The sequence below is a fragment of the Phyllostomus discolor genome, chromosome 3, assembly GCF_004126475.2.
Source record: "Phyllostomus discolor isolate MPI-MPIP mPhyDis1 chromosome 3, mPhyDis1.pri.v3, whole genome shotgun sequence".
Classification (NCBI taxonomy): domain Eukaryota; kingdom Metazoa; phylum Chordata; class Mammalia; order Chiroptera; family Phyllostomidae; genus Phyllostomus; species Phyllostomus discolor.
Genome location: NC_040905.2, coordinates 206472621 through 206495887, shown reverse-complemented (window position 1 = coordinate 206495887; position 23267 = coordinate 206472621). Strand labels below are relative to the sequence as shown.

Here is a 23267-nt window from a genome sequence, read left to right as displayed (position 1 = left end):
GAGAGGGAGAGAAACATCAGTGTGTGAGATACACTAGTCAGTTGCCTCTCGCGTGCCCCCAACTGGGGACCTGGCCCACAGCCCTGGCATGTTCCCTGACTGGGAATCTAACCAGCGACCTCTTGGTTCTTGGGCCTGGTGCCCAGTCCCCTGAGCCACACCCCCCAGGGCAATTTTGAGAATTCTTTTTCCTTTTTTGTCATGCCACCATTTCTGCAGAGGGCCGACTGGTAAAAGGGACCAAGAGACTCCTGCCACCCCCTACGGAGACAGACATGTAAATGGCACACTATGGGTATTTCTGGACCTTTAGAAGTACTCTGCCTGGTGCTGGGTTCATAGCCCCCTTACTCTGGTTCTTATTACGCTAAGAGTCTTCTGAGGTACCTTAGCACCCATGGGTTTATAAACTATTTCCAGGGTCTGTTTCTCTATGCATACGATCATGTAAAAATGGAACCCATTTGTACATTGTGCCTTGCTTGGTCAGGATCTGCATCTCAGTGAGAAGGCCCCAGGAGCCAAGGTTGAGCTTAGTTTCCTGCTTTTTTGTTAGGTTTTTCCATGGTCTGACTAGAATTTCAAGACCATTTGTTTGTGGCTTTTTCCTAACAGCCTCTAACTTCTCTAGGTACCTAAATCCTAAATATAGGGTATGAAGACAAAAATAAACCCAAATAGGTTAGTAGTCCAGGATTTGTAATTTGCTGACCTTAGATCTTTTCTAGTTTATCAATTATTTGTAAGGCCTTCCTTTTCAGAAAATGTGATTTGGTAAAATTATCTCAGTTGTCAAGATTTAGTTCAAAGTGTTTGAATTAACAAATCAAGAGCCCTGATCTTCTTGGCAGTGATCAACAGAAAATGCCAAGGAAACGTTTGCTATGCTATTTTGCTTGTCTGATCTAATTTTGCATTTTTAAAGTGGGAGTAAGGGAGATTACTCACATTATCGATCCAGTTTAGTGTGATGGACACAGGAGTTTTCACACAGAACCAGTTCCTCCCTACCGTCGTAGTCCGTACCTAGTCAGGAAGACGTGCGTTGGTCATACTGGGCTTTTGTTGATTTCTTAGTTGCTGTCCTGGTTCTGGGGCCTGTGGAGACTGCAGATGCAGGCAGCCTTTTGTACTTTTTAAGGAAATATAGTTGCTGAAAATTAGTGATCTAGCCAAAGGAGAGAAGGAGGGGGAAGGGAGAGGGAATGTTCCATATGGCTTATGGTTTGAATTTTATCTCCTGTCATTTCTCTACAGTTTTTTCTGTACAAATTGAAGTATGGGATACAGTTAGAATAATGCTCAAATTAAGTTTTTGAAATTTCAATTACTTTTCTTAGACATTAGAAGCATACATTGACTCTGCACTGTGTGCTGAGCATTTTATGAGCTACTGAATGGAAATTTTTGTTGCTTTTGGGAATTGGTGTGTATCCATAATGACCTCACTTTTAGCCAGAGTATATAAGGGGGGGGGGGATAACATCTTTTATGTAAGCGTTCTTAAATGTACATTTATTAAAAAAGTTGAAGAATTAAAAAACTTCTATCCTCCAGAATTTATCTAAAGTGCAGTCAATGTTGGATTATCCCCGGCATCTTGCAGTTTTGGCACATTCTCACTGTCGCATTGATTGGTTTAGTTGTGTTTCGGATCTGGGCTCTGGTTCCTTTGCTTGCTAGCAGTGGCTACAGGCTACGTATGTAACCTTGAGCTTGATTTTCCTTTTCTCTTTGGTCTACGGCCATACCACCCTGAACGCGCCCAATCTCATCTGTCCGGGAATCAGACCTTCAACTGTTTGGCGTACAGGATGATGTTCCGACTAACTGAGCCAGCTGGCCAGGGCTCCAAGCAATTTCTAATCCACTCTCCGTCACTATACATTTGCCTCTTCTGGACATTTCAGATAAATGGAATCGAACAATATGTGTTCTTTGTGTCTTGTTTCTTTAATTTAGCCTAACGATTCTGAGGTTCATCTGTGTCGTAGCACAGATGAGTAGTTTTCTCTTTCTGAGTAGTATTCCGTTGTGTGAATATACTATACATTTTGTCTATCCATTCACCAAGTGATGGGTATGATAGGTGTTATTAGTACTGCTGCTTTGAACATTCACATACTTTGTGTGGACACATGTTTTCTTTTTTTGAGTTTAGATACATTTTTTAATTATAAAAGTAACACATGCTTGCCCTGAAAATTTTTTATATATGAATGTATGAAACTTAGTAAGTCAGTCACCCCCTTAATTATACCTCCCGCAGGCGGTGATGGTAGTACTGATAGTTATCATCATCATCTGAGTGTTCTGAGCATTGGCTGTATGTTAGCACTGTGTTGCTGTATCTGTGGGGAAGCAGTTTAATCCAGTTATATCTATCTATCTATCTATCTATATATATATATGAGGTCTGTCTGCAAAAGTCCAACCATTGTTAATATAACAAGAATGGTTTGTGCAACATCAGTGTAATCTGGCAGCCAGTGGACTAGAATGCACATGGATGAACAATGAGGACTTCACCGTACTAGTCAGTAGGTACAGTAGATGCTATTGAGTGAGCATGTGTACTGTGTGGCTGTCACATTCAAAATGACTGAGCAACGAATCTCTGCGTCAAATTTTTCATGAAGCTTGAACATTCCTCTGAGGAAACTATTCGGATGATTCAGAAGTCAGCAGCTATGGGCAACTAGTGATTGGCAGCTTCATTATGACAATACACCTGCTCATGCATCACATCTCATACAGAGTTTTTTTGTGAAACATCAAATTACCCAGGTGACTCAGGCCCCCTACAGCCCAGATTTGGCACACTTTGACTTCTGGCTTTTCCCAAAACTGAAATCACCTTTGAAAGGGAAGAGATTTAAGACCATCAATGAGATTCAGGAAAATATGACAGGGCAGCTGATGACGATCGAGGAACTTGGGAACTGTGTGAGGTCCCAAGGTGCCCACTTGGAAGAGGACTGAGACGTCATTGTCCTATGTACCATGTTTCTTGTATCTTGGATCTTCTTCAGTAAATATCTCTAATTTTCATATTACATGGCTGAATACTTTCTGGACAGACCTGGTAGATATAAATATACATTTATATAATATATAGGTATATATGAAAGGATGAATGACGCAATCATTGGAAGTTGATACTATTTTTCCCATTGTATGAGAAAACTGAAATTAGAGGATTAAATGTGAAGTCACACTTCTAGTAAGTGGCAGAGTCAAAATTGAAACTTGGGCAATATGATGTATGTTCTGCTAGACATTCCAAAATTTATCATTTTTAAAAAAAACAAAAGTATATACTTACCTTATTCTGTAGTTTATTTCACTTATTTTGTCTTAGAGATTGTTCCATGGTAGGATTTATATACATCTGTCTCATTATTTTTATGTAACCATTTATGGTTACATTGAATGGATAGGCCAGGATTTATTTAATTCATCTTTTGTGAATGGGCATTTGGTTACTTTTAATTGTTCTCTGCTATGAACAGGGCTGCATCAAATATACTTGGACAATGCTTTGCTTACATGCGGCATTCCTTTTGCAGCATAAAATCTGAAGTGGGATTTCCAAGTGAGAAGTTTGTGCATTTACATTTTGGTGCTTTTAAATCCCACCCCCACACTCACACTGCAAGGTGGTAAATAATACCCCTCCCCCAACCTCCCTCACCCCTGCACTCAGGATATGAAACCCTGTTTTTCCACCCTCATCATGCTGCGTTATCTCTGTAATGTGGGCTATGATATCAGTCATATAAATGTTCCAGTGAGGGGTGGTGGTGAGTAGCTTCCTGTTAGTTTCCAGACTTTTGACTGGTAAGGATTTGGCATTTATCTAGATCCTCAAGAGTTGCAGTACTGGAGTAGCCCAAACTGTAGGTCAGATTAATTCAGTATGACTCAGCCTGGTTGACAATGTAAAATAAACACCGAGACCTTTCAGCTACAGTTGTTTCCATGTTCTTCAGCCTATACCCTCACTCTCTGGTCTCCTGGTTACCTTTTGCCTCGTTTCTGCCTATAATATCCCTGCCTTGTGCCCAACTGAGTTTAAAGTGAAGTCAAGAAAAGGGGAATTGAGAACTTGGACATCTGTGATAGATAAGTGTGCTTGCCCTTTCTATTCTTTCCCTCAACAAAAACAGCCAAAGTGAAGCCAACAGCCTAATGAATGCTGTGTCCTTTTAGCCTCTTCATGGGTAAGGCTCCAGTCGTGTCTCTTACTAGCAGGATCCAAGTTGGCATGGTCTCTGTAGCCAGTGTAGCACTAGATACACGTGTTCAAGGGGAGGTAAAATTTTTATCACGGTGCCAGTAGAGGAGTCAAGGACACAGGAGTGGTCAGTGTTGCTGGTTGTTAGTTGTGGGCGATCCCTACCTGTCCTGCATGAGCCAAGGCCTACCACACCTTCCAGATCTCCGGAGCCCTGATTAGGACTGCCCTGTAGATTTTGCCTTTGTCTTCTGACCATCCCTTTCCTCTCTACTCCCCATCCTGAGGCCCTTAGTCTGGAGGATGCTGCCCTCTGCTGGTGGACGGTAGCACAGCTACAACTTGGGATGGGTCTGATCACTAGGGGAACTAACTGACTGACACAGATGTATGGAGCCAGAGTTGTCAAGTTCTCCAGTCTCCAACTTTGTGAGCCAGTCCTAAGAATTTTTGCTGTGAAAATAATTCAGAAGGTATTAGAAAATATGCAAGTACTGAGACTTGTGTTATAACATTATCTATAGTAGCAAAATAGTAGGTCCAGCACTTGGGTTTATACTTACAGCTGCTAAAATTGGCTATGTAAAAGACAACATGGAAGAATGAAAATATTTATCACAAAACAAAGACCAGGCAGAATATACCAATTGCAGTCATGGGGGGGGATATCGCTTATGGGGGATAATGGCTAATCTGGAATACTCAAAAATAGTTGTCAAAGCTGGGATAATTTCCTTTGATGTCTCATTATACTGTTAGTAAAACAGTAAGCCCATACATTCCTGTGCTATTGTTTATGCTGTCTTCTCTCCTGAAACAAATACTTGACATTTGAGTGGCTGCTACAAATGTTTCTATGATGTATAGTCCTCCTTTAGACCTAATTTCCTAGGACAGTAAGATGGTGTGCTGGGAAGCAACACTGCAACAGGCACCCCAGCTGCAACAGGGGTTTCCTGAGCAACCTCTTCACCTGTGGTTTCTCCTACACTAGAGGCGGCCAGCTAGAATGCAGACATTAATGGGATGTGACAAGGACCCGACTTGCCTCCCTGTGTGGGTCCATACTTCAAACGATGCTCAGTGGGATAGGTTATCTGATATTTCTGAGAATTTTCTTTTTGTAAGGAGCCTTTAGGAGGGAAAGGAGCTTTTCAAAACACCAAAACTTCTGCTTTTTAAAACTAAGCACCTCGCCACACAACATTTGGGTGGGAGTAAAAAGTATTCATACGTCTTGGTCCCCTTTCATTTAACAAGTAATGTTACTCAGTTTTCAGGAGGGCCAGGACTAGAATGAGGCAAATGAGATACCCAAAGTGTAAAATTTAAGAAAACAGTCATGCTTGGGCTCACATAAGTATGGGATCAGCCCAGTTTCTCAAAGAGCCCCTGAGTACTTACTCTGTTAGGCCCTGCGCTCAGATCTGGGGAAAACACCATTCCTGGTGTGATGGGATAGATTGTTCATTATCCTTTCTCAGACTAAGCCTGGACCTAGAGCCCAGGGACCCAGGGCTCTAGAAGCAGCTGTCCAGTTGAGCAGGTTTTAGTAGTCAACTACTTGGCTTTCAGTGTGTGGGTTTAGCACATGGAGGAGTAGCCCACTAATGAGTTAATCCTTGAAAGTGTGATTTGCCCTTCAGATAGTCTGAGCATTCCTGTGACATCAACAGCGAATTTACGCATTTCTCTCAAAACCATTGCCAGTATGTCCTAGGTACCTACCTCTGACACCCTGCCCCAAGGATATACTTTTCTGCCCCTTTGTTCCATTTCCATATAAGGATCTTAACACCAGGAGAAATGCCTGCATTGTTGTGCTGGAGATTCTGTCCGAATTGTTTGGGGAAGGGGGTAGTCAGGGAAGGCCTGTGCAGATGACCAAGAATGGGTTGTCTGCCTGCTTACTACTGCTGGACATCACCTTAGGCACATAGTGGTGGAGAGAAGGGATGGCTGAAGGATTGACAGCTTGAGTAAAATCCAGAATGAGTCTTGCAAAGTGACCAGCTGTGGTCAAAAAGTCTGGTCTCTTATTTCCTTAGGCATTTGTCCACTTCTTGACTTTTCCTATATTGATGAATATTTGAGTTTCTTCCAGCTTTTAAACATTGTAACATGTTTTAGTGATCATCCTTATCAGGTATCTTCGTGAACATGTGTGAGGATTTCCGTAAGACAGAGTAGTCAAAGTGGGGCCCTTGGGTCAAAGAGTGTGCGCAGTTTAAGTGTCGATAGATGCCGGTAAGCTGTATTCAAGCTGCGAATCAGCCACCAATGTTGCATGAGCATTTCCATTTTCTCAGACCTCTCCAGCACTGAAACATTCTCAGCATTCTAAATTTTTTGCCAGTTTGTTGGATGCTAAATGGTATATAATAATTGCTTTAATTTGAGTTTTTATTAGTGATGTTTTCATTATTTATACTGTAATCATATTAGGGCATCTCTGCTTGGTCATATTCTTTGCTCATTGGGGAATTTGCTTGTCTTTTTCTTACTGATTTATAGGATTTCTTTGTGTTTATAAATATTAATATGTGTTGCTATGTTTAGATATCTTTTCCTTTCAGAAGCTAGACACTTATATAAATCTAGGTATGATTATCTTTTTTTAGATGATACCTGAGTTTTACACTATGCATAAAGACATTCCTTCCCCCAATAGTAAAAAATATATTCTTCTATTTTTTTTATTCCAGTACTTTTCCAGTTAAATTTTTTGTGTATGTGATTACCTCTTCTGCTGCTCATAAAATAGAAATTTTATGGCTTAAAAGAAAAAAGGATGAATTTTGAATTCAGAAAACCCAAAGCAGTGTGCCCTTTCGGGGATGATTCCTTTGGATTATAAACTTGGAACCAAGGCTGCTCTCCTCCTGTCTTCTCCGTCCCAGTTATTGTATTTTTCTTAAGTATCTTTTTAAAATTCCTGTTATTTTTACTAAAAATAGTAACCATTGGGCACTTCTGTTTATAAAGTGCTTCCATATACATTTTCATTTGTCTCTCAGAATACTCCTGAGTTGGGATAGTAGATATAATAATCCTTGTTTATAGTTGAAAATTAAGGTTATATAAGTAATAAGTTACAGAGGTTTTTTGACTTCTGTTATTCTAGATATGGCTCTTTTTAATTTACTATAATCATTCTTCTGTTGTTCATCTCTTTTAAAAAGATTTAAGGTTCAGCATCTGCTGATAAGGTTTTGTAACCATAAGGGAACCAACAGTGAAGGGAAAGAAACCAGTATTCAAATCAATGATTTGGAGCAGAAGGAAGAAATAAACATTCAACCAGAACAGAATGAAGAAACAAGAATTCAAAAAAATAAAAATGAGGAGAGCCCTGGCTGGTGTAGCTTAGTGGACTGAGCGCAGGCTGCAAACCAAAGGGTCACTGGTTCGATTTCCAGTCAGGGCACATACCTGGGTTGTGGGCCAGGTCCCCAGTAGGGGGCGTGGAAGAGGCAGCCACACATTGATGTTTCTGTCCCTCTTTCTCCTTCCCTTCCTCTCTCTCTAAAAATAAGTAAATAAAATCTTTATTTAAAAAAATGAGGAGAGGCTTGGGAACCTCTGAGACAACTTTAAACATTCCAATATCCAAATCATCAGGGTGTCAGAAGGAGAAGAGGAAGAGCAATAAATTGAAAACTTATTTGAAAAGAATAATGAAGGAGAACTTGCCTAATCTGGCAAAGGAAATAGACTTCTAGGAAGTCTAGGAATCCTAGAGAGTCCCAAAGAAGTTGGACCCAAGGAAGCACACACCCAGGCACATCATAATTACATTACCCAAGATTAAAGATAAGGAGACAATCTTAAAAGCAGCAAGGAAAAGGGGACAAAGGAGTTCCCATAAGACTGTCAGCAGATTTTTCAAAAGAAATCTTGCAGGCAAGAAAGGGATGGAAAGAAGTATTTGAGGTCATGAAAAGCCAGGACCTACATCCAAGATTTCTCTGTCCAGCAAAGCTATCGTTTAGAATGGAAGGGCAGCCCTGGCTGGTGTAGCTCAGTGAATTGAGTGCCAGCCTAGGAATGAAAGAGTCACAGGTCCCAATTCCCAGTCAATTCCCTGGCCAATTCCTGGCCAGCCTGGGTTGCAGGCCAGTCCCTAGTAGGCACAAGAGAGGCAACCACATATTGATGTTTCTCTCCCTGTCTTTCTCCCTCCCCTCTCTAAAAATAAATAAATAAAATCTTTATCTGCCCTTCCATTGTTTTTTTTTTTAAGTGCTTCCCAGATAAGGTCAACTTAAAGAAGTTCATCATCACCAAGCTTTTATTATATGAAATGTTAAAGGGACTTATCTAAGAAAAAGAAGATCAGAACTATTAATAGTAAAATGACAACAAACTCAAAACTCTCACAACTAAACCTAAAAAACAACAAAAACAATCTAAGCAAACAACTAGAATAGCAACAGAATCACATAAATGGAGACCACATGGAGGGTTATCAGTGGGGAGGGAGAGAAGGGAGCCTGGGGGAAGAGGTACAAGGAATAAGAAGTATAAATGGTAGGTGCAAAATAGACAGGGGGAGGTTAAGAAGAGTATAGGAAATGGAGAAGCCAAAGAACTTATATGTATGACCTATGGACGTGAACTAAGGTAGGGGGATGCTGGTGGGAGGAAGGGTGCAGGGCAGATGGGAATAAAGGGGAGAAAAAAATGGGACAACTGTAATAGCACAATCAATAAAATTACTAAAAAAGTTAAAAGAGAGTCTTAAAAGCAGCAAGAGAAAAGCAGTTAATCGCCTTCAAGGGAGTTCCCTTAAGACTGTCAGCTGATTTCTCAAAAGAAACTTTGCAGGCTAAAGGGATTGGCAAGAAGTATTCAAAGTGATGAAAAGCAATGATGTACAACCAAGATTACTCTACCCAGCAAAGCTATCATTTAGAATCCAAGGACAGATAAAGAACTTCCCAGACAAGAAAAAGCTAAAAGAGTTCACCACCAAACCAGTATTATATAAAATGTTAAAGGATCTTCTTCAAGAAGATCAAAAATCTGAACAATAAAATGACAATAAATACATATCTATCAACAATTGAATATAAAAGACAAAATAAGCAAACAGAACAGAAATAATCATATGTATATAGAACATTTGGTGGTTGCCAGATGGTAGGGGGCTTGGGAGAGTGGATGAAAAAGGTGAAGGGATTAAGAAGTACAAATAAGTCGTCACAGAATAGTCATGGGGGTGTAAAGGACAGCACAGGTGAACAGAGTAGCCAAAGAACATCTGTGCGTGACCCATGGGCAACGGTGTGGGGAGGCCTGGGAGAGGGAGACAAAGGGGGGGGACTGGGACAACTGTAATTGCATAAACAATAAAATATAATTAAAAACAAGTAAATAAATTCAGACCAAAAGAGAAGGGACTCAAAAAGAGCATGGCAAATTAGATCAGTCAATCATGCAACATCCATCAGTGGAATACTTTGTTGTTGCTACATGTAAGCTTTACAAATAGTAATTATGAAATCACAATACATATTTAATATATATTATACATTTGTATGCATTAAATATAGTATATAGTTTTAAAATATTTCAATAATATTGAATAACTGGCAAATATAACATGCTGAGTGAAAGAAAAAACTATGTATATAATATGTATAAACTGTAAAAAGAAAAAAAAAGAAAAGTATGTACACATAAAAAGAAAAGATGGCAGGAAGTGGACCAAAATGTAACTGATATTACTTGCAAGTCTATTAAGGTAGCGGGATGAAAGTGTTTTTCTTTTACCTTTTTATTTTCTGGATTTTTCTGCTCCTGAACACATATTACTTTATAATAATAAAAGAAACATTGTTCTAAATAATATCAACTATAAGTTTATTGAGAATTTACTGAATATGCCAGGCATTGTGTTCAGTATTTTTCGTAAGATTCTCTCTTTCAGTTCCCATAGAGTTTCTTGGGGGTAGGCACTGTTAACTCATTTCAAACTTATTTATTTATTTCTGATTTTAGAGAGGGGGGAAAAACATCGGCTTGTTGTTCCACTTATTTATGCATTCATTAGTTGCTTCTTGTACGTGCCCTGACCAGTGATTGAACCCGCAACCTTGAGGTGTCGGGATCACGCTTTAGCCAACTGAGTGACCCAGCGAGGGCCGGTTAACCCACTTTATAGATGAGGAAATTAAGACTGAGGTTACACAGTTTGCCTAAAGTCACATAGCCAGTAAACACAGGATACAAAATTTGAATCTAGGTTTAACCCCAGAACTTGTTTGCTTACCTTCTTTATTTTCCTATAAAAGAAAAAGAAATAGCCCTGCATGTGATGCAAGGATGTGGTTGAGTCCCAGCTCCAGGGTGTCCTGGGACAGTATGGAAGGTCTTTGTCCCTTGCTCTGGAGTGTGTATCCCAGCCGCTGATATCTCTGTTCCCTTTACTCAACATGTTTAAAGGTCAGGCTTGTAAAAACCTGAGTTCCAAAGCCCAGAATTGGGTCATATTTCAGGGTTCACTGGAGGGGAAAAGCAGATGAATGAATGCGCACAGCGAGGCCGCAGGCAGGAGGAAGGCGGAGGGAAGCAATCTCTCCCCTCCTCAACCTGCCAAGCCATAGGGGGTTGACCCAGCTGAGGGGAACAGGGCCACGGCCTTCGGGGTTAGACAGGCCGCCCGTGGGAGAGGGAGGGTGCGAACGTGACGGTCCTGGGGTTTGTGCGCTTCTGTCACAGACGTGTGAGCGCAGCACTGTGTCGAGTTGTTAAAAGTAACTTTAGTTACTTGGATCTGTATACTTATTTAATCAATAACCCTGTGGAATAACTCTTCCCATTTAACAGATATGGAGGCCAGGAGCTCAGGGAATTGATGAAATTGTCCAAATGTACAAAATGTAGCGTAAGTTGTGTAGCTGGTACTTGATTTCAAATTCGTCCAATTCTAAAGCATGTAATTTCAGGCTACTTATTTTATTTAGCTGCTTCTGTAGAATGATGGATTCTTTGGAAGCCTAGGCCTTTTTAAAAAGGAAAAATGAGCAAACATGAATCAAGTACCATCTTGTCGTAGGTTCTGTGGGAAGGAAGTACCAGGAATACAGAGAGGAATCAGATCTTGTCCCCAGTCTTGGGAGCACTCACAGACCCGTGGCGGGCAGGCACACAAAGGGATGAAACGGTAGAAATGGATAGGACTGGAACCTTCGGGGCAGGGAAGAATTGGAGGTTCTTTGGAAATTAAATACCTCACGGAAGCTGGCCAGGCAGAAGGAACAGCATGTGCAAAAGCACACCTGGGACACGGCAGGTAGCGCTGTGTGTTGAGAGACAGGGAGAGCGGAGCCAGCGGCTCAGTCAGGGAGGCTCTTGTAATCTTCAGAAGGTGCTTTATTCCTTCCTGACAGATTTGAAGTGTCCTGGTTTTATTTGAGCTTTAGAAAGTAGCCAGAGTAGAGAATGGATCTGGGGGAAAGATGGCAGGGGGAGGAAAGACATGTAGAAAAAAGCAGTAGCTAACAAGGTAGACCTACGCGCATGTTAATCAAAAGATCACCAGCAACGTGTGCTTCCTCACCGATACAGGAGCTCGGCAAATGGCATATGTTGGCCAAAAATCTTTTACTGCCAGTTCTGGGCCTTCATTATCGGAAGATTCATCGTCAGGTAGGCTCACAAATCAGAACAAAATAGATAAAATAAAGGGCCCAACACATAAAGGACTCTGGAGTGAAGTTTTGGGGGTAAAAACGGCCTCTGAAGTAAGACGAAAGAATTAGAAAATGTGAAAATGAAGTAGAATATGAATGTGCCATTGAATTTAATGAAATAAATGTACCACAACCCACCCACCCACACAACACACACTTACTGAGAACCTTCTAATGGCTTTAGCATATTATGAATGCCTATATAACCTAAATCCAAGGCTAGACCCTGGGAATACAAATACCAAGGCTTGACTCTTTGGGTACATTCAGATTAATAAAGAAGATGGAGCTGTAAAATAAAAATACTAGGTGGTATGTACTATCATGGTATATTTTAGGGATTGAGGCAGAATAGGAGAAAGACATGATTTGACTCTGTCTGATTTGAGGGCTGGGAGGATGGAGTCTTGGAATACCTTGCAGTGGCTGTGATACTTAAATTGAGTCCAGGAAGATGAGTAAGTGGTAATGGCAGCTATGAGGAAGCAGTGAGGAGAGTTACCCAGGCAGATGGATACTCACACTGCAGGTGGGTCCGTATTGCTCAAGTGATGAGTGCGTCTGGGAGTGGTGGTAAATGAGGCTGGAGAGATCAGCAGGGGCTGGTGGTAAAGCGCCTTGGGGTGTGGACCTTTGTATTTTAGGTGCCTGGGAGCCATTGCCTGGGCACGGTGATATCATGCAATAGTAATTCAGGGTCTTTATCTTGGAGGAGTTAATGGTAGGCAGAAGTCACTGCCTGTGTCATCTGACTTTTTTCCCTCTAAGTCAGGCGAATGGGTAGATAGGCAAATGAAACAGCTTAAGTCAGGACTCAAGCCAAAGTTCATCTGGAAAATACTGGACTTCACGTGGTCTTCCTGTTTAGTCACACCAAAGGAGAAAGGCTGTGGGTCCATTTGCCCTACCCCGAAATCTTGCTTTTTACAACTTTTTTTTTAAACTTGTTTTGTACATGTTGCTTAACAGCAGTTTGAAATGTTGCTATATTCAGGGTTATAATATTTATCTGCATTCATCTCTGGGCTGACCTAGATTTTTAATTGTGAAGGGATGCCAAATTGGGATAATTGATTCCAACTTGTTCCGACCTCCCAGGATATGTAGTAGTTGGTCGCATTTGTGTTTATATGCTGTATATCTGGTTCTTTTCTTTTTCTTTTCATTCAAAAGTGACTGACTTATTTATACTATAATCTGTTCTTGATTGTGATACTTTAAAAACTCACACACAAAATCTTTACTGGGAAATTTACTAATGGAGGGAAGGCTTACTTTTTCCAGGTTCTTCCGTTTGTGGGTGGAAACTTGTCTTTTTATTTATTTAATTTTAGAGAGGGAAGGGAGGGAGAAAGAGAGGGAGAGAGAAACATCAATGTTTGGTTGCCTGTCACGTGGCCTCCAGTGGGGACCTGGCCCATAACCCAGGCTTGTGCCCTGACTGGGAATCAAACCGGCAACCCCTTGGTTCACAGCTGGCACTTTTAATCCACTGAGCTACACCAGCCAGGGTGGAAACTGATCTATTTAAATACCCTACCCATATTTATATTTCCTTGATTGTCTCAGAAATGTCTTTTCACAGTTGATTTGTTCAAATCAGGATCCAAATAAGGTACATACATTTCATTGGGATGCATATACTATATACATAATACATATTATACACATATATATGTATCATATATATGTATGTGTGTGTGTGTGTGTGTGTGTGTATTACTCTTCTGCATACAGATTTAATTCCTGCCTTTGTAGCATAGGCATTAAAAAGTCTTTTGAGGTTTTCCCAGTTCTACCCATTCCTTTGAGTCCTGAAACACCTCTCCTATCTACTTGGGGAACGTGAGGGTTCTGCTCAAATGTCCTGCCCTCTCTGTGGCATTCCACTCCAGTCCAGCGAATTGTTCCTTCATCTGTTTCCCTCACAGTAAGTACTTACCTCTTTTACAGTGCTCACAAGATCATATTGTCATTTATTTGTTCAGTGCGTTTGTACTAGACTACAAGTGGGTCAATATGGAGGGGCGGAAAATGAAGCTGGAGAGATAGCAGATAGTTAGCACCTCTAGGGTAAGGGTGACATAAAATTTGTCACCTCAGCCAGCATAGTGCCTAACTCATGGGAGACACTCAGCAAGTATTTGTAGAATTGGATTTCTTTTTTAAACCTAGTTTCTAGAATATTTTTAATTTAAAACTTAGCTGTTTTTAGTTTACTGAACTATGAATTCCCCTTTCCAACTACAGGAATAGAAGGCAAAACTGGAAATTATATCAGAGTATGTTCTTTGTTGTTTTGTTTTTTCCTTCACTTAGGGGGTTTTCTTGTTAGTCCCACAATGTGAACTTCATGTGGCTATGTTTCATTATTCCTGTTTAGTTAAACTCTGTCCCTTGCTATAGGGAGAGTCTGCATCAAGGATCTGACAGATAAGAACCAGAGAGCTTGGGCTCTTATTTTTTGTAGTTTTCAAGGTTAAAAAGAATTTAAGACATTTTCTGCATATTTCTGGTTTTCTAAAATGGATAGTTCCCCTCCATCAGAGTGATCATAATAGCTTTCACTTTGCATTGAAACTTGTTAGGAACAAATAAGGTTGCAGTGATTCCAGCAATTGTGTGGCCACTACATATGCTACCTTTTGTGTTACATGGAAGGGCTAAGCATATTATTACATCTTGATGCCCCCCTGTCACTTCAACACCTGCAGTCTTTTTTGAAAACTGCCATTTGAATAAACAAACAGATGGGAAATAACCATGACCAGTAACATCTACAGACTTTTTTTTCTGTCTAAGATATGTGGTATAATGGAAGTAATGACGGACTAAGATGTTTGGTTTTCTTCTCAATTGGTCTGATGACTCCTTCCTCTTCCTTCCTTTCTTTCTTTCTTTGGCCCTCAGTTTACCCAAATTATATAAAGATTTTATATCTTTAAAATAAAAGTGGAGCCAGTCTCTTACAAGGTTAACTAAGGTTCCACCATTCACAATTGGAACTCGGAGTTTGAATTCTATTAGATATGCAGTATGCAAATGCTGCAGATGTTGGTGGGATGCAGAATTTTGTTCATCTACTTTTCTCTACAGTACAAAGTTAATATTAGCAAGTGGAAAATGTGCTGATTTCTTATTTCCTTTTCTCCTCTTCCTACTACTCATAAATTCCGAGAATCCTTTTAACCTTTTTAAAAGATTTTTTCCTCTCCAGTTTGTAACAATCTTACTGTGAGCCCTAGTTAGGATTTAGAGTTAGTCTTTTGTGTTCGTGTGGTCGATAAGGTACATGTCATGTTCTTCTCCCCCTTCCCCTCAGTAGAGCCTGTGAGGGGCCCTTAAAAACCTGTGGGACTGAGGATGCTGAAGAAATATGACTCTGCACAAAGATAAGACTTACCCGGCTTCTTAAACTACATAAAAGATTTGTTCTCAGGCTTATGGGTACATCAAGGATTATTGCTAAGACCCACCCTTAAAAAAACCAAGGGCTCTGCTTCAGTCTTGACACTAGAAGCCAGACCAATAGCTTCCCATTTCATTTTTTCCTCCAAAGACTGGTTCCGTGAAGCAGAGAGGCTTTCTCTACTTCTGTTGAGTGTAGGAATTGAGCTCAGATAAACCTGTGTCCTTCAGAGAAACAGGGAACTGCCCTTCGAATGAGTATTCCCAGTTGAATAGCTTTTTGCTAATGGACTTTCCCCTTATTCAGCCCCCCCCATTCTATTTATAGTCACTTTGCAGAAATTGTAAGAGCTACATTAAGTTCCACAGGGATTGAGACAAAAATATTAATCTCTTGACTGGATAGGAGTTAGGGTAGGAAAGCTGGTTGGTGTTTGGGGTGAGGTGTGTGGTGGCAGTGGCAGAACATTTATTTTTAGACATAAATTACAGCCTTTTCTCCTTCTCTAAATCATTGGTCACTTTCTTTTTAGGTCCTACTCTGTAAGATGACCCTAATGCTCTCTATTGGTTGGGAAGGCCCTCTAATAACAGCGGTAGCAATATTTGCCATTCAGTTGTACGGCTGCCAAGTGACAGTTTCCACTCCCACCCCAAGAAGGTCTCCTTTTCTCTGGAACACTGCTGGAAAACGTGCCTGGCTTTTAAGTTAGTCCCACAGCTAGAGTAAAAGGGAGCTTTCATAGGATGAAACACTTCGTGCATTTAAAAAGCATTTATCCCCAGGAATCAGTCTCTCTTTGGGCCATCCCACCTCCCGAGTGGAACTTGCCCTCTTATTAGGATCTGACATCTGAATGGATAGCTGGATGTTTGGCATCATGTGCTGTTAGCATGTGACTCAGCTTTGCCATCCTGTTCGGCTGTGTGGCAGGGTTTGAACAGTGTTCTGCATACCTGGTGTGACGCACTTTGTCACGTATTACTGGTACTGCTCAGGAAGCAGGGAGACATTGCTTAAGATTTTAGGAGTTGTAAAGGAATGAAGCAGGAAGCTTGCTTAAAGATTTAAGAATTTGGCTGGGGGCAGTGGGTGGGATGTCTAACCTTTGCTTTCTAACAGGATTTTTGCAGGCCTGGCTTCCTTTCTCCACATTCTTTCAGACCAGTGTGTATAACCAGAGCATAGAGATTAAGTGAACCCAGAGTTAAAGTGAACCCTGCAAATAACTCAGAGCTCCAGGTTGTAATTTTCTCAGAAAAATTTGCCTTGTCATTGTTTATTATAATGACAAAAGGCAGGGAATCCCCTCCTCCCCCCTCCCCCCTTCCCTAAACACATGCATACCATGGAGTTTCTGTTTGTCTTTTCCTTGTGCCAAATGTTTCAACTCTTAAATTTTCTAATCCAGAGTATAGAATAGTTCTTGAAAGGAAGAGGGGAGGGGGGAAATCCCACATATTAGAACTTTCTAAAATTAAATGAAAACCAGGTCCTTCTAAAATGTTCCCCTTTAATTTTAGAAGCTCGGCTTAAAGAACATCAGAGGAGTATTTCCTGTTAAATGTTTCCATTATAGTTTTCAGAGAGACATGCTAGGCACTATTGTTAACTAAAGAAAATCAGTCCATCGGTTCCACTTAGATAACCTTTGGTAATAAACGAACTCCATACACGCTGTGACCTTAGCGCCTGAACTTTCTAATCACATGACTGGCTTGTAAACTGACCTGTGAGGATGACTGTCGTAGTCCCTGCTAAGAGAGAGAAATTGGCCAAGTGTCGGAAGGGTGGTCATCAAGCTGGACTTGTCCTCTACTCTGTTTCTTCATGGCTGCGATAGCACTTCTCACCAAACTCCAAGAAGCATGAAATGGAGACATGGGAAGGTAAGGGAACTGACTGTTGGAGACCAGGACCAAATCTAAGGGTTAGGAATTCTTTGAAGGTTTAACGCAAATAGTAGCCTGAGGGAGGAGGGAGACAGTCCACTCCTCTTTTGTGTTTTGGCAGAATTCAGCCAACAAGTTTTCGTGTGTGGAGCAGCTGGCTATGAACATTTTGGAATAGAGAAAATCCAGGAAAACTGTAGTGAATTGATTGTTGTGGTTGATGTTTTTAAGAGAAAAGGCAGAAAAAAGGAAAAAACTTCATTTAAATGTTATAGTGACTTGAAAAAATGTTGAACTTAATTTTATATCACAGTTCTTAAGTAAAATTTACGTTTTAAAAAATTGTCTGTTACCTCTTGACAGAATTTGTTTATATTTTAAATTCCTTAATCCATTCATCCCATCTGCCAGAGCCTTATTTAGTGCTGTTAATGGTAGGTAGTGTTGGGGTCATGAGGCTGGTGATAAGGCAGCCTCGGTCCCTTCGGGCGACTTAGATACTCCGCAGTCTGGGGCATGTGACTAAGCCATTGCTAATTTCTTTTTAAGTGGGTTGTTTTTAAAATGGGTAAATATTTTTTTCTCTCTCATTAGTAGCCCTTACGGAGTGTTGCAATTTATGTATTTGGAGATAGGCTCCTACTGGCGTGTGAGTGCCCCCCACCTTTATAATTTGGGCCAGGAAAGACCTACACAGCTAAAGAAACAGCTAGAAGATACACGTTTAGTATTAAGGTGTGCTGTATTTGTTTGATGTGTTTATAAAGTGTGGAGTCTAAGAGTTTGCCAAAAGTTTGGTTTCTTATAGGCAAGCACTGCTGAGCTGTAGAGCCAGAAGAGTATGAGACTCTTTGAAGTAGTTGGTAAATTTCTAGGGCATTAACCTATGAAATAGCTGATCCTGGGAAAGCTTCCCAGCCCCTTGCAGCGTGGCTAACATCCCCCTTGGGCGGCTTTGCAGCTTCAGTCTCACTCTGAGGATGCACAGCCTCGGGAAGTGGGTTGGAACCCCCTCGTAACATTCTTATTTATAGTAACACTTCATAGTAACGCTCCCTCATATGTTCTTATATACCGGGTTGTATCGTCATTGGTTTTTATCATAAATTAGTAAAACAGCAAAGTTTGTAGAAATGACCAGTTACATGCAAGACCTGTTATTTTTTAATCTTGGCCAGGGTCTCTCTTTCCCCCTAGTCACACAGAAAGTCCTAGTTAAACTGTTCTGAATGTAGTAGCTTTTCTAGAAAGCAGTAGTTTAAGAAATAAGATTTGCTCTGGATCCACTGGAATGGGAGTTTGGGCGTAGGCAGAGATAACAGCAGTGGTGACGGGAGCTTGGAAGGCACAGCTCTGGAGGATTTGGCTGGCTTTTTTGTTTTGTTTTTTTTTTCCTTTCAGCAGCTTGAATCTCTTAGTGATACATAGTTCACAAGTTCTTGAAGAGAAAAAAATGTTTGAACAGAAAGTTCTCCCTCAGTGCTTATTTAAGTGTTGAAACTTTGATTTTTCTTAGGTGTTCAATGGCAGAAAATAACTCACGGTACCAAAATAACAACTTTTATAAAATAAGGAAGTGAATTTTAAAATTTTCACCTGAATCTTTTCATACAAAATTTCTAGTAAAGCAAAACGAATTATCCCAGCTAAAGGGGGTCTCTGTGGAAGCTTAAAAAGAAAAATCAAACTACTTACAAAAGAGACCAGTGAAAATGCTACTGTAAAAAAAGCACTGCCCCGTTTTAGATATTGGGCCCTTGTCCACTTAAATTAACCTTTGTCACAGCTGGGCATACAAATGTTTTGTTTTAGTTCACAGAGGGTTAACTCTATTCAAGCTTTCACTGTGGCAGGCCTGATCTGTGGAGTCATACAATCTGGTCTTTCAGCCCTGCCAGTCGCTAGGCAGGAAGTCTTATTTCTTAAGCTATCTTTCAGAATGGGGGGTTGGGATTTGGAGAAAGGTGGGGGAAGGGCCTTGGAGCATCTGTAAGGATCAATAACAGAGAGCAAGCCGCAAGAGAGGCCATTGTGCGCACTTCAAGATAGATGCAGCCCTTGTGCACAGCCCCTGCCTGGCAGGACAGACACCTAAAACCAAAACAATGCCCCCAAATGATTTCCCTGTGAAAAATCAGATTGCTCTTAAAGGAGAAACAATACTTACGAATGCCCTTTTAATGTTAGGAATATTCTCATTCCTCAACTTGCTACGATCAGCAGTCCCCACTAGAAATAACTCCAAATTGATTTTTAAACGCCTTTTGTGCTCATGCTAATACTGTATTGAATTGGAGAGGGTGATCATTTTGGTCTTAGTCCATGCATCAAAGCATTGAGTAATTTTCTTTCTTTCTCTTTTCCTCCCTCCCTCCCTCCCTCCCTTTCTTTCTTTCTTCCTTCCTTTCTTCCTTCTTTCTTTCCCTTTCTTTTTTATTCTAACATTTGCTTTACCCTATTAGTGTTGGAGGCATCATTAAGGGAATGAAAAGAACAAATTTTAGTTAGGATTTCACTAACACATGTTTGAAATCCCTCCCCCAACAGCTGGCATTGGCTCTGGAAAGTTCAACTGAGCTAAACAGATGCTCTTGGTGTGTTATTTTGTAGCCAACAAGTACACAAAAATCATAGGTCTAATTTTAAAATGACCTTAAGTTGTGATATCATGCCACATTTAATGCATATTATATTTGTGTTAAACAGATACGTGAACTTTGGAAAGTAAGCAGTTCCACCAATGAAATTACGACTTTTTAAAATATATAATCTTTATTATATTTTCCCATTACCATTTAGTCCCCTCATACCACCCCCCCTCAGCAGTCACCACCCTGTTGCCCACGTCCATGAGAAATAATGACTTTAAAAGCGCTACCAAGCTTGTTGTTCTTCTACTCCAGCCCAGATTTCCATCTTTCCAGGTCCCCTTTCCCTAGCTCAACTGTAACATCCCTGTTTTACTGTATCCTTTTTCAGTGGATTAGGCAGTGATTCAGTAGGTACTTTTATGATGCAAATTCTTTATGGCAGTGGGAAAGAGTATTGGAGTCATTGCTCCCTCTCTTCCACTAAACCCCCAAAGTGCTGGTGGCACTGATAGTAACAGCTGTGGAAAACGAAATTGTAAAGAGCCTCTAATAACCTTCTCCCAATATGATGTCTTCCAGGGGTAAACGTATCAACAAACTGGGGGGCCATAATGTGCCTCACAAACATACAAATGGAGTAAAGGCGGGAGAAGGCCTGCATTTGAAATGAGCCCCTGATTTAATTCATTGTGTGCCTCTTGAATGGAGACCTGACATATTCTTTCGGACAGTTTTGAGGCTTAACAGAATACTTAGACATTCACAAGGTCACGTGGATATTTTTAACCCACCTCTAACCTATACCCCTTTCCTAGGGAAAATGATGTATAAAAAGAATCTAATCATCACAAACAGCGCCTCCTTAACACCATTGTTTTGCCTCTCTGACATGATTATAATTCCACATTAATATTTAAACTGAGGGAGCAATTCTTTTAATCAGCATTTTCCAGAGAGATACAAATATTACTAACAAAACTTGGAACTTGAGTTACCATTTACATTGTATTAAAATACGGTATGAAACCTACCATGACCCTTTTGAACAATGTGGTCTTTAATGTGCTTTAGGGGGAGGGCCTAGTGAAGGAAAAGCCATAAAAGTCTTCAGGGTTCAAGATGAGGTTGGGATTTTAGCCCATTGCTTTTGTCATTTTCACACACAAACATCACTGCAATCATGTTTGATTTAGCATCCTTAATACAATGAGGTAGAGAACAAAAGGATATCAGAGGCACAAGTAAGGAAGCCAAACATTCTCCCTTCCCCCAAATTTTTTCAGATCATTCTCTTTTCTCTGCCTTCCCTGCTACTGGGGTTTCTTTTTAAGCCAAGAAAATCAGTTCATTTGTAAGAATCTTCTTTTTACATGCTTCAGTGGATTGCTTAGGCAACTGAAAAACTTAGTCACTCTTCAAATATTTTTTAGACATAAAAAGTCATGTCCCAAAGACTTAGTAAAAATACTATAATTAGGAAAAATGGACCTACTCATATTTCAAGGTTGCGAGTTTGGGGGGCGTTCCGGTGCACAGCTGCTTTACATATTTTGAAAAGCCTGATAGATGTAAAGGTCATTGCTAACTCTAACAGGGTCTTGATGCTCACACTGTGATCCAAGGACCTTGCATAATTAGGATGAGAAGCATGGAAGGTCAGGAGTCGACTGGCTGGTGGGCCTTGGCGAATTGTCATTGGGGCTGGTCAGAATTCCTGGAGGATTTTTAGCCATTCACACCAAACCAAACCAAAAATAGCCCCTGCTGTTGCTTGCATGGCCCCCATGCAGCTCCCTCAGGCTGCACGGTAAGGACTTGGGCCCTGCTGCCCTGGTGGCTCACAGAAGCTTGGCTGCAGGATTCCCAGTGTCGGGGAGGGAACCTGGGGAGCAGCCTGACTCTGTCACTTGGCCAAGTCGTTTGACCTCTGCGAGCCTCAGTTTCCTCACGTGTGCAGCAGCAAGTAGTGACACCAGTGTCTCAGGGCTGCTGTAGGAATTAAGAATTAAGTAAGAGAACCTCTGTCCCAGGGCCCAACACATACCTTGAAATTGAAATGAGGGTTTTGGGTTTTTTTAACTTTTTTTTTTTGAAGATTTTATTTGTTTATTCTTAGAGAGAGGGGAAGAGTGGAGAAAGAGAGGGAGAGAAACATCAGTGTATGGTTACCTCATGTATGCCCCTAAATGGGGACCTGGCTGGCTGAGGTCCCCCAGCCTGGCTGGCTGACTGAGCCCTTAACTTGGAATCGAACCAGTGACCTTTTAGTTCACAAGCTGGTGCTCAGTCCACTGAGCCACACCAGCCAGGGCTGAAATGAGTTTTAAAGAGCAGCAAATTTAGGGAGATTAGGAAGAACAGGATTCTTGGGTGAGCTTGTGGCTGGTGCTGTTTCTATACCAAGTAGAAAAGTCCCCAGGGAATGATGTCTCTGTTCAGCGGGCAGCACGCAGGGCTGGGCCCTTCGGGAGTTTTTCCTGAAAATGCTGAACAACTAGTGGCATGAGCTGCTTGAGTCGCCTCCTACAAGGAATTGCTTTGCTATTCCTGAGCTAATGAACATAATTAGTGGAACCCTGCAAAAATCAGGCTTTTTCCCTAGGAGAGTCTTGTACAATTAGGTTGATTGGTTGAAAAAGGAGAAGGGATGGGCTGTGAGTGAACACATAGGTTAAATCATAATCAGGAAAAGGATAGCCCGTTATTCATACCTTCTTCCATGTGGTGTGGTAGGTAAATAGATGCCAAGACAGTTGCCATCGCCAAGCTCAATAGTCCCTTATCAGAAGCTTTACCATGAGGGGTAAAGGTGGGAATATCGTTAGCATGCTAATCCTTGCTCTGCTTAACCATTTGAATCTTAAGTCTCCCTGCCTTCTGGGGGTTCAGAGGTTATATCGGTGGCTCATTATTCTGATCTCTGTGTATAAAATTATAATTTATGTAGCCAATATCAGTTGAGCATTTACTGTGTTCTACACCATGGGATCATAGGTGAAGCAGACGTAATTCCTTACCTGAACTGCAGCTCATCTTTTGAACTATGAAGATGGAAAAATAATTTTAATGTTACTTAACAGATACTAACTATTCATCAGTTAAAACATAGACTTTTTTAAAGAGTAATTGCAGGGGAAGGAGGACCACCTGGCAGCCAAATCATTATTCAAAACTGGCAGTGGGGTTTGTTTTCACTTTGGGGTCCTGTATTTCTTTAGTGTTTTTTTTTTCTTTAAACTATGTTTGCCAGGCATTTATTAAACTGTTTTTTGCTTTTCCAATGTATGGTTGCACAAGAGAATATTAAAATATTTTTCTTAATATAGTAGAATTCAGAGTCCTGGATTGCATTTGGCATCCAGGGCATAAGTGTGGGAGAGACTGTAAACATCATTTCTGTTTCTGTGTTAGCTTCCTGTTTGCTGCTAGCAAAAGGTTTTC

At 40.8% G+C, this 23267-nt stretch overlaps 1 protein-coding gene across 5 annotated transcripts in view; it reads left to right on the top strand.

The window, feature by feature from the left end:
• NR6A1 (nuclear receptor subfamily 6 group A member 1) overlaps positions 1–23267 on the top strand; it is a 198024-nt gene that overhangs the window by 128494 nt on the left and 46263 nt on the right. Inside the window, exon 1 of one of the 5 annotated variants that reach the window (XM_036022210.1) lies at positions 16766–17232. The exons of the other annotated variants lie outside the window; for them this stretch is intronic. Coding sequence (XP_035878103.1) covers positions 17217–17232 — 16 coding nt within the window. The 5' untranslated portion in view covers positions 16766–17216. Of the gene's footprint in view, positions 1–16765; positions 17233–23267 lie in introns of those variants that run through there. 5 annotated transcript variants of the gene reach the window in all.